At 37.0% G+C, this 12,609-nt stretch overlaps 1 protein-coding gene across 1 annotated transcript; it reads right to left on the reverse strand.

The window, feature by feature from the left end:
* Positions 1-231: 231 nt before the first annotated feature.
* Positions 232-11,597, reverse strand: LOC149159398 (putative LRR receptor-like serine/threonine-protein kinase At5g48740). The gene is made up of 10 exons (XM_089434291.1): positions 11,507-11,597; positions 10,814-11,390; positions 10,242-10,574; positions 2,133-2,204; positions 1,577-2,009; positions 1,310-1,436; positions 1,165-1,230; positions 805-1,003; positions 529-661; positions 232-438 (listed from the first exon to the last, which is right to left on the reverse strand). The coding sequence occupies exons 1-10, from the start codon at positions 11,595-11,597 to the stop codon at positions 232-234; spliced, it is 2,238 nt and encodes a 745-aa protein (XP_089290417.1).
* Between the last annotated feature and the right edge of the window lie 1,012 nt (positions 11,598-12,609).

Below are 12,609 nucleotides of genomic sequence, written 5' to 3' on the forward strand. Positions count from 1 at the left end.
AATGGAATCTGTAGTATAGTACCTCATGAGACCTTTGAAATTAAAACAATCCATACTACTTTGGATTGCTTTCTAGTGAGTGGATATCAAACTATTTGCACATCGAACTTGGCAGATAGATAGTATTATTTTTTATGCATGTTTAGAAACTACTATACATGTATGGTTTTGTAATCGGATAACAACTGATCTCCTTTCCATCCAGATCCAGAATGTTGCGACCTTAAGGAATTACATCTCCTCAAGTTTAATAGCCTCCCCCAGCTCTGCAACTACTTCACTGATACTCGGCCTGCAAAACGATTCAGCCTTAACACATCTGATGGCTACATTGGCAACACGTGTGATGGACATTATGTTGTATTTTTCACTCAACTTTTTGTCAATAATCCCTTCTATTTTTCCAGGAATTGCGTCCATCTCCACAAAAGGTGTAGCCTGTAAATAGAAACATCAATATTATCATTAGTTTTTATGCATCACAAAACAGCTTTAATACTGTTAAAGAATAATGATCAGTTTCCTCACCCATTGAATGATGTTTAGTTTGTCTAAAGATAGCTTTGCATCTATAGGTTGTCTACCGCATATGATCTCTAACAAAACTACTCCAAAACTATATACGTCACTCTTCTCCGTCAACCTTTGAGTGCTAAAATACCTGTTAAACAGAAGCGCAAGAAAATCTAAGCTATGAATGGCAAGAAAAATGAAAGAGTGAGATTCTAAAACAAATACAATTCCTTCACCATCACTAATATCACTAATATTATAAAGAGAGTACAAGTTATGTGTGTGATATACTCTGGATCAAGGTATCCTGCAGTTCCTTTCACCATAGTGGTAACATGAGAAGGCTCCCCATCCTCCTCATCAATCCATATCTTTGAAAGACCAAAGTCACCAAGTTTTCCTTTTAAATTGCCGTCTAGAAGAATGTTCGCTGTTTTCACATCCCTGTGAATAATTTTGGGGGAGCAAGCTACGTGCATGTATTCCAATCCTTTGAATAGAAATGGAGATATTGTTATGCATTAATAGAATGGAGATCTTATTATGCATTAATTGCCTTTAAGAGATAAAAATATATATCTACATAAGACATCTACCGGTGTTTAAATTTTTATAAAGTACATCACAGAAAAGGGGACATGAAAAAACTACCCTGTGCTGCATCTAAAGCTATTTTCACCCTCGTTTTCCAATTTAATTCCGAAGCTGCGTTAGGACCTGGGAAATGAAAATAAGAGCTAAATGAGAATCGTTACCTTTGGACACCATCATATTTACGAGAAAGTTATATATTTACCATAAAGGCGATCCCTTAAGGACCCTCCGGACATGTGCTCGTAGATAATCATAAGTTCTTTGGATTCATTACAATAACCCAGTAAAGTCACTAAGTTCTCGTGATAAACTCTGGAAAGAACATCAATCTGTTCATCAAATGAACGCAGAGTCATAAATTTTGCTCTACATGGTTAGTTGGGAATATGTTTAAAGACACTACAAGATTGCAGCTAGACATTGAAGTGTGATACTATGTCCAAATGGAAAAATAGAATCTCAGAATTACCTCATTTAAGAACTGGTGAACTCCTTGCTTGGAGAACAAGGAGAGAACTTTTACGGCAATAGCCTTTCCTTCCGGCAATTTACCAAAGAACACAGAGCCAAAGCCCCCTTTGCCGATTTTCGCACTAAATTTTTGTGTGGCAGTCATCATCTGATCGAGAGTGAAGGCACAGGACTTTCCTGAATTTGGTACCATATTCGTTGCATCAATCCATTCGTTGGGGATAAAGTGCACAACATTTTCCACCCCATTGCTTTCAGTTGCTTTCTTTTTCCTATACAGAACAATACCCGCTATCAACAATAGTCCGATGATTGGAACTCCACTGAGTGTTATTCCGAGGGCAAGTTGTTCCCTCAATTTCTTGTTTCTAGGATTCGGAGGTTTATGTTCCATCGAATCAAGAATAGATAGGTAGGGGTTTCCAGAGTATCTGGTACAGATGAAAGAAAGAGATTTTCAGTCAGATTAATTAGAATTTCAACTGGATTAATAGTAATTGTCAATGGCATTCAAAATGTTGGATGTGTATAATATAAAATAGATACTCGATTACCTGAGTGTCAATGAAGGGTTATGCAGAAGTTGCGGAGGAATTTCACCGCTGAAATTGTTATTCTCTACAAACCTGTAATATTCAGATAAAGATTAAAAATCGATATAAAGTAGAATTTGCCTAAGAAAATAGAAGGGAAAAGAAGCCTTACAACTCTTTAAGGTTTTTAAGTTCAGATAGCCAGTCCGGAAGACTACCGTTGAGGTTGTTGTTTTGTAAATGTCTGCTTCACAAAGAAAATGATTGATAACTAATCTTTAGTAAAAATGCTTGGGGAAAGTCTGCACAAGTGGCACTGCGAAAAATTTATATCGACAACCAACTTACAATGTCTCCAACTTGGTTAAATTCGAAAAGTCTGGCAAAGATCCCGTGAGCTTATTATTGTCGAGTGACCTGGTTAAATGGGTCATTGACAATCTTTTTTATATGCTTACGCAGTCTAATTTTATTTAAAAATAAAAACAAAGAACTGTCTCTTCTTAACAACCACCAGCGTGAGATAGATTATATCAAATGGACTTGAGATTTATAAATGACCGTTTCATCAGAGATTGTGTATTCACTATTCAGGATATCCACTGTATTTCTTTCTAACTCACAAATTGAAGTGCATAAATCTCAGTTGAGTTCTGTATATTCTGGTTAATATACAGGATAATATTTTACCCAAGAGACGTTATAAATGGATAATAGTTTTTCGAAATAATGTTATCTAACTCATATTATAATGTTATTTTTTTTTAAAGGGCCTGATAAATTAAAGATTCACTTAAAGGTGAATTAAAGATTAAAATTAATTAATTAATATATATATATATATATATTAAATTATAATGTTATTTTTTTTTAAAGGGCCTGATAAATTAAAGATTCACTTAAAGGTGAATTAAAGATTAAAATTAATTAATTAATATATATATATATATATATATTAAATTTTAAATTATATTTATTTTATTTATTAGTTAATTATTATTATTATTATTTTAAATACATTACTTTCAAATAATTCGAATTTTAAGATGTAAATATTTTAAAAGCGAAAAAATTATTTAAAACATTAACATCAATAATAGGCTTTTGTTTTAGATTAAATTGGGTTGTAAAATATTTAATCGTGGTTATGTGTTTAAGTTCTTTTTAATTGCTATTGAAACATAGGTAAATAAATATTATTTTTATTATAATTTTGTTTTAGAAATAATTAAATCAACGTTTCCAATATGACTAATTTTATTTATTTTTATAAACGGAAGAATATTTTTTTTAATATGTAAATCTATTTTTTTTAATATTTAACAATACTTTTATAAAATTAACTCCTTTAATATTTATAGTTTTTTAAATAAATATTTCATAATTTTTATATTAAAATTAAAAATAATGTTAATACAGAATTATAAAACGATACTTACATTTTAACAATAGGACATTCGGATATTCTTGAAATATTACGATCTTACCATTCCATATAAAAGCAAAGAACGGTAGAAAACACAAAATTGAAACTTACATTTCGGAAATTCTTATTACAGAAGCGCTGTTATCGCAGCGAATCCCATTCCACTCGATCAGAAAGCAAGGATCAGAAATCCAATTTCTCATGTCAAACATTTCTTTGATAGCTTCGAGAGCTTCAATTATAGTTTAACAGCTATTTTGTTAGGTATTCAATTATTGCACTTCACTGTAACCATATAAAACGAGTCAATGTAAACGCAATAACACATTTACTATTTTTACCCTCGAAACAAAATGGTTAAGAACGTTGTGCACATCATAAATTTTGAATATTAGAAGTTTAGTGAGGGCACTTACTATCTTGGAGATTCGTGGCGGGTTGGGTATCAAACACGGTGTAGTACTCAAAAGCGTTGATTATTGGAGGTAAGGTGGAGTAAGTGGGTGTCATTAGGGCGAATTTGAAGTCATCTGTTTGATTGGATGGGATTGTAAGCTCCAGAGCAAAATAATTTCGTTGTTGAAATAATAATTTCAACTGAAGTTTTATTTGCGATGCGATCTATCGCAAATCGCAAATCGCAAACTCACCATGTCACCCTCCGTTATGTGCTGTGTTTTCTGGCGATTACGATGGTGCGATGCGATCCGATCGCATATCGCAGATCGCATCATATGTGTGTGCCCCAATTTTGTGTTCCGACCAAATGAGATTCTGCGATGCGATTTAAATGAAGTCAATGGTTAAAGTACAGGCCAGCAGCAAAATAAATTTGACGTGAAGTAAAAGGTTCTTTACTGTCAGTAAATGTCAGTAAAACAGTAAATGGAATTTACTATGGGTTGGTAAGTTTTGGTGAAATTTTTAATTTTGTTCCAGCGGGAGTATGGGCACAAGTAAAGGCTGGTAAAAACATTTAATTTTTATTATTTCTTTTAAGGAAGCATGGTCAGTGAAAACATGAAGTAATTTCCTTTTGGTTGTCATATATATGTAATGTTTTTTTTTGTGTTGATGAGTAAAAAAAAAAGAAGGGAGACGCAGCAGCGCCCATGTAATTCAATTGTAATGCACAGCAGTGCAGTGAGTTTTGTTATTGTTGTTGAAATGTGAAATGCAACAACATGTGAATGTAATGAAAATTTACACACAGCAGTGTAAATCCTTGCAGTGAGAAGAGAGAGTAAATTTCTTTTTGTATGGAACTGGAAGTTCCTTGTGAATCCCTCTGAGAGAGAGGAAGACCAATCTTTTGTAACAGCAGTTTTTATTATTTGAATAGAAATTTGTGGTGTGTGTGTAAACTCTGTCTGCTGCAAATAAATTAATTTTAAGTTTCCGCTGTGTTAAAGATCCTGTGGAGGTAACAGAGCATTGTTCTCTATTCTGTAGTTTGTTTGTTTTTGGGATTTTGACAGAAAAATCCCCAACAGTGGTATCGGAGCTAGTTCAGGCTCATTGAAGGGTTCAAAGAAGCTGAAGGAAGGATTCTTACTGCAGCAGCTTCTCCAGCAAACAGAAGTCTCAGGCAAAAGAATCCAAGGTATTTTTTTTATCAGTGATTTTTAATACATAGTCAAGTATTGCAAGAATGGCCAGCACAAGTAATAGCATGGGTATGCAGCTCCCATTATTTGATGGTAAAAACTATGATTATTGGGCAATAACAATGAAAGCTTTGTTTGCTTCCCAAGATTTATGGGAAATAGTTGAAGATGGTTTTAGAGAACCAGCAGATGAAAATGAGTTCAATGCATTAACTCAGGGAGAGAAGGATATGTTAAAGAGCCACAAGAAGAAGGACTCAAAAGCCCTCTTCTTCTTGTATCAGGCAGTGCATGGAAGCGTATTTCCAAGGTTAGCAGCAGCCAAGACATCCAAAGATGCATGGCAAACTCTCAAGACAGCCTATCAAGGAATGGAGATAGTGAAGACAACAAAACTACAGTTGCTGAGGAAAGATTTTGAGAACCTGTCCATGAAGGAGTCAGACAATATTGACTCATTCTTCACTCAAGTAATTGGCCTGGTCACACAAATAAGATCTCATGGAGAGATACTTGAAGAAAGGAGGATTGTGGAGAAACTATTGAGGTGCCTACCCTCAAGGTTCCATGTGATTGTCACCACCATAGAAGAGACAAAGGATCTCTCAAACTTTTCAGTTGATGAGCTTCATGCATCACTGATCACACATGAGCAGAGGTTGAGTAGAAATGAAAACTCATCTCTAGAGCAAGCCTTCAAGACCCAGATGTCCTTTGGAAGAGGAAGAGGAAACAAGAGAGGAAGAGGCAGAAGCCAAAACAGAGGTGGAAGGAACAGTCTAGCAAATGCTCAAGGAAGAGATAGCAATCCAAATCAGAACCAAGGACAAGGCAGCAACCAACAAAGTGGACAACATCATCCTCAAGGACAAAGGTATGAAAAACCCAATGCCCAATGTTATTACTGTAAAAAATATGGCATTATGCCAGTGAATGTAGGAAGAAGCAGCATGATGTGAATAATAGATCTAATGTAAATATTACTAGAGAAAATGTCAGTCAAGATAATGCGCTGTTAGCTTGTAACATGGTTGAAACAAACAATGAAGATATATGGTTTCTAGACTTCGGTTGCAGCAACCATATGACAGGAAACATAGCTTTGTTTTCTGCTTTAGATCAAAGTGTGAAGTCACAAGTCACACTTGGGACTGATAGCAAAATTTCTGTTATGGGTAAAGGAGAAGTTAAAATATTTACAAAGCAAGGTGAAAAGAAAACCATAGCAGATGTCTATTATGTTCCTGGAATGAGATGTAACCTCTTGAGTATTGGACAGCTTGTTCAAAAGGGTTACAATGTTTTCTTTGTGAATGATGTATGCACCATCATGGATATTCCACCCAGCAAGCGATGCATTGTTGAAGTGAAGATGACAAGGAACAGAATGTTCCCTCTCAGAATAAGAGCAGATTTGAAAAACAAAGATGCAATGGCAGCAGTTACCCAAGAGGCTTTCCAAAGCCAACCAAAAGATGAAAATTGGTTGTGGCACTTGAGATTTGGACATCTCAACTTTGGAGGTCTTAACTTGTTGAGCAAAAAGGGAATGGTAAAGGGATTACCATTGATAGAGAAACCGGACAGCTTTTGTGAAGGCTGCATATTGGGAAAACAACACAGAGAAAGTTTTCCATCAGGGAAAAGCATAAGGGCAAAGGCACCCTTAGAAATTGTCCACTCAGATTTATGTGGACCAATGCAAAACCCATCTTTAGCAGGCAGCCAGTATTTTCTAACATTCATTGATGATTTTACAAGAAAGACTTGGGTTTATTTCTTGAAGAACAAATCGGAAGTGTTTGAAAAATTCCGAAATTTCAAAGCACTTGTGGAAAATCAAAGTGGGCTGCGCATCAAAGTTTTGAGGACAGACAAAGGAGGTGAGTATATCTCCAAAGGATTTTTATGTTTTTGTAGAGAAAATGGAATACATAAGCAATTCACAGCGAGGTACACCCCACAGCAAAATGGAGTTGCTGAAAGGAAGAACAGGACCATTATGGATATGGCGAGGAGCATGTTGAAGGCAAAGCATTTGCCAAATGATTATTGGGCTGAAGCCGTAAATTGTGCAGTATATATTTTGAATAGGTGTCCTACAAAAGCTGTGATGAACAAAGTGCCGGAAGAAGCATGGAGTGGGAGAAAGCAAGGAGTCACCCACATGAAAGTTTTTGGATGTGTGGCCTATGCACACATTCCTGATCAGCTAAGGAGGAAGTTGGACAGCAAAGGGGAGAAATGTATCTTCATTGGATACAGTGAGGAATCCAAAGCTTACAGGCTGTATATCCCATCCACCAAGAAGTTCTTTGTGAGCAGAGATGTTCAATTTATTGAGGAGGAAGCTTGGGATGGAAGCATAGAGAAAACAGTTAATGTTAAAAACTGTTTGTCTCATGATGAAGATGATGAGGAGGTGGCTGAAATACATCCCCAAACAGCAGCGCCAACACAAGAACAGCAAGGAACACCCTTGAGGAGAAATGAGAGTGCTTCTCCAAGCACACCACAAGGAGGAAATTCAAGTGCATCTTCAAGCACTTGCACACCAAGTGAAAGAGGTAAGAAGTTCAGAAACTTGAGTGATATTTATAATGAAGGAATGAATTCCTTATTTGCCTTGTATTGTCATGTTGATGATCATATTCATTTCGAAGATGCTATTAAAGATAAGAAATGGATAGAAGCTATGGATGAGGAAATGAATGCCATAGAAAGAAACAAGACATGGGATTTGGTTGAGCTACCAAAAGGTAAAGAAGTCATTGGAGTTAAATGGGTCTATAAGACCAAGTGCAATGTTGAAGGCAAAATTGAAAGACACAAGGAAAGGCTGGTTGTCAAGGGATACAAGCAGCAATATGGGAGAGACTATGAGGAGACTTTCGCACCGGTTGCAAGAATGGAAACCGTGAGAGCAGTGTTATCCATAGCAGCACAAAACAAATGGAAAGTTTACCAAATGGATGTGAAGTAGGCATTCCTAAATGGAGTGTTAAAGGAAGAGGTTTATATTGAGCAGCCTCTAGGCTATGAGAAGAAAGGCCAAGAGCACAAAGTTTGCAAATTGAAGAAAGCTCTTTATGGGCTGAAGCAAGCGCCAAGAGCATGGTACATCAGGATAGATTCATATCTATTGGATAATGAATTCGACAAGTGTGAAGGAGAACCCACCGTCTACATCAAAGAAAAAGATGGTAAAATTTTAATTGTTGTCTTGTATGTTGATGATGTAATTTTTACAGGTAATGATGACTACCTCATTGAAAACTTCAAATCAGTCATGAAAGAGGAATTTGAGATGACTGACATGGGTTTGCTGAGATACTTCTTAGGAATAGAAGTAGATCAAAATGAAAATGGAATTTTTATCTCTCAAGCAAGATATGTAAATGAAGTGTTGAGCAGGTTTAATATGCAAGAGTGCAAAGCAGCAATCACTCCCACAGTAATGGGATTAAAACTCAGCAAAGAGGACAGCAGCAAGGATTTTGATCCTAGCTTGTACAAGAGCATAGTTGGCAGCCTTATGTATTTAACTGCAACTAGGCCTGACATAATGTTTGCTGTTAGTTTGATTTCCAGATTCATGGAGAGGCCAAAAGAAGCACATTGGCAGGCAGCAAAAAGAATTCTGAGGTATGTCAAAGGCACAAAAAGATTTGGCATTTTATATACTTTTTCAGAAAATTTAGATTTGGTTGGCTACACCGATAGCGATTGGGCTGGAAGTGTGGATGATCGGAAAAGCACATCCGGTTATCTTTTTCACATGGGTTCAGGAGCAATTTCATGGGCTTCCAAGAAACAGCCCATTGTGGCGTTGTCTACAGCAGAAGCAGAGTACGTGGCAGCTACAGCAGCAGCATGTCAAGCAGTTTGGATGAGAAGAATGTTGAGGAGCTTAGGCCAAGAGCAGGCAAAAGCAACAGTGATTTTCTGTGACAATAGCTCAGCTATTGCGTTGTCCAAGAATTCTGTGTTTCACAAACGAACGAAACACATTGATACAAGGTTTCACTACATCAGAGAATTGGTGAACAATGGAGAAATTGTTCTACAACATTGCAGGACTCAGGAACAGGTAGCAGACATCCTGACAAAGCCACTGGATCAGAAGAGCTTTGAATTTTTGAGGAAATGTCTGGGTATGATTGATAACCCAGCAGTTGAAATTAAAGGGGAGTGTTGAAATAATAATTTCAACTGAAGCTTTATTTGCGATGCGATCTATCGCAAATCGCAAACTCACCATGTCACCCTCCGTTATGTGCTGTGTTTTCTGGCGATTGCGATGGTGCGATGCGATCCGATCGCATATCGCAGATCGCATCATATGTGTGTGCCCCAATTTTGTGTTCCGACCAAATGGGATTCTGCGATGCGATTTAAATGAAGTCAATGGTTAAAGTACAGGCCAGCAGCAAAATAAATTTGACGTGAAGTAAAAGGTTCTTTACCGTCAGTAAATGTCAGTAAAACAGTAAATGGAATTTACTGTGGGTTGGTAAGTTTTGGTGAAATTTTTAATTTTGTTCCAGCGGGAGTATGGGCATAAGTAAAGGCTAGTAAAAACATTTAATTTTTATTATTTCTTTTACGGAAGCATGGTAAGTGAAAACGTGAAGTAATTTCCTTTTGGTTGTCATATATATGTAATGTTTTTTTTTGTGTTGATGAGTAAAAATAAAAGAAGGGAGACGCAGCAGCGCCCATGTAATTCAATTGTAATGCACAGCAGTGCAGTGAGTTTTTGTTGTTGTTGAAATGTGAAATGCAGCAGCATGTGAATGTAATGAAAATTTACACACAGCAGTGTAAATCCTTGCAGTGAGAAGACAGAGTAAATTTCCTTTTGTATGGAACTGGAAGTTCCTTGTGAATCCCTCTGAGAGAGAGGAAGACCAATCTTTTGTAACAACAGTTTTTATTATTTGAATAGAAATTTGTGGTGTGTGTGTAAACTCTGTCTGCTGCAAATAAATTAATTTTAAGTTTCCGCTGTGTTAAAGATCCTGTGGAGGTAACAGAGCATTGTTCTATGTTCTGTAGTTTGTTTGTTTTTGGGATTTTGACAGAAAAATCCCCAACATTCGTGGCACAGTAATGGTGTCAGACCATTTTTCACCATTTATCGTGATGTAAATAGATCTGGAATGAGAGATATCTAGCATCTGGACCTCTGCAAAATACAAAATTAGTAATGATCTTTTCCCTCCTTCTGGGAATGGTCCTAGAGAGAATTGAGTCGGTTCTGAGCTGCTTAAAAGCCACGTTGTTTGCATGACAACAGTTGGAGGAACGTTTCTAGTATTGTTTATTGATATCACCTCGTTAAAACCTACAAGTTTCGGCTCGACCAAATTTAAATTATATGAAGGGACACCTGGTATCCATATGCGATCAAAGTTGTCGTAAGGATACCTGCGCAATGAACCATACAAAGACATTAAATTCAAGCCATACGAAAAAACATTGCAACCAGCCGTACTGCATTCAAATTGGCTCTCGCATATAAATGTTCTCTTGAGCAGATGATATGGATGGCATAAAGATATATATCTTCTGCTATAAATTTAGTGCTCTAAACTCATTACAATGAATGTGAATACCACTGGGCAGAGAATTATGAGGGGTAAATATATAAAGTTCAAAATGTTCACCTAATTTTCGAATTTCTTCCACCAAAATCAGTTCTCCATATGGTTTTCAATATTGTTCCTGGCTTAGGTTGTCCATACATGCCATTTTGGAGCTTCCTCAATTCGATAGCAGAGATAAAAGGATCATCGAACTCCAAAGTTCTGACCAAGCAAATGTATAGCACTGTGCTAGAACTAGCCAGTATCCTTTCAGCATAACCTGTTTCTAGGTTGACTGTTACGTTTCTCATATACAACGTACCGTTTGTTTCAATAGAGAAAGCAAAACTTTGCGTTGTTTGGAGTGCACTGTAATTTCTAATAATGAACCAGAATGGCGAGAACGATAACCTTATGAGGTAAGGTACGTGAGGTTCCACAGGCAAATGATAGCAAGACTTATTGAGAGGGTTTGGAAATAAGCGTAGACCAGTCACGTAAGAACCATGGGATTCTTCAGTGACATTCCTTATTAAAGTGTCATTCCCTATGTTTGCTCTCTGACCGAGGTGGTCAATGTAATTATCATCAGTGACCCATCTTATATTGTTTATGTCACTGTAATTTGTTCTACTTCCACAATCAATACTCAGAAATCCTGTTATACGTCAGTACATTAATCAGTAAAACAATATCTTATTAACCGAATAGCAAAACAAATAAACAATGAGCCCAATAATAATACAATGTATTCAAATGAAATTACTCCGTGACCTGGTTGAGCAGTAGTTGCAGCCACGAAACACAGAAGCACGCCTAGTGGTGCTGTCCAACCGCCCCATTTACCATAGCGAATTTTATCCATCGTCTCACGTACTGTCATAGAAAGGTGCTTTGCAGTTAATCACACACAGAGCAGTTATATGTGCAAGAAGGATCCCCACGATTTTGCGAAACCTTGCACCCTTGCTTATCGAAGTTTTTTTCCGTTTATTTAATGGTGACAGAAGTCGGCCTGGTGGGAGGAAGCTGTGGGAAAGTTTCTTGCAATTGCGCTCATGAGCTCCGAAGTGATTGGCGAAATATTTGAGGTGTCCGTTCCCATGACTGTTAGATGGCGACCCCACTCTGACTTGAAAGTCGTCGATGGCGTTGGATTATTTTCACTCATTTTGCTTGATGCGTAACGACAATTTTTCTTGCGTACTGTTCAAAGCGAGAGTCTCAATATTTCCCTTGACTTCTTATAAAGCGCCCTGCCTCGGGACCTAGGCCGACTTGAGAGTCGTCAATGGCGCGCGATAAGCGTCATTCATTATTCCACCCTTTTTTCTTGACATGCAATCTGATGAGCAGAGTTGACCAATTTTCCACAAGGTTTCCAAAATGGGCCCGCCCTCTCCCTCTGCCTGTTAGATCAACAACGAATACACTGGAGCCCCCGCGTTGACGTCGTCGATAGCGTGTGGTGAGGATCATTTGTATCCTGATCTTCAAAATTAAACAAAGTATCCCCAAGTAACCGGGTCTTTGAATTTACCGACATAATCAAAATTGCAAACCCGGCAATCAGGCATGTTCAATTCGCGTCACTAAGTCTCCAGACCACTCACCTAAAAATAAGGCGATAAAAGTGCTCCCTATGGAACGTCCTGGTCGATCCGTCCTATAAAGTGTGGATTGTTGAATATAAGTATCATTAATTTAAAATTATTTAATTTCAACTATATACTAAACATTAAAAATTAATATACATAAAGTTGATGTTATATCTGACCATAGTTGATGCTTAGCACACCTCTTATGCAAAAATTGCTCCGTGCATTGCTTATGCAATAATTAGCAATTGCACTAAAAATTCAATTGTTTAGGCCTTC

This window comes from Pinus tabuliformis, chromosome 5_2 (genome assembly GCF_031772625.1).
Source record: "Pinus tabuliformis cultivar Carrire ecotype Pingquan chromosome 5_2, CPIR1, whole genome shotgun sequence".
Classification (NCBI taxonomy): domain Eukaryota; kingdom Viridiplantae; phylum Streptophyta; class Pinopsida; order Pinales; family Pinaceae; genus Pinus; species Pinus tabuliformis.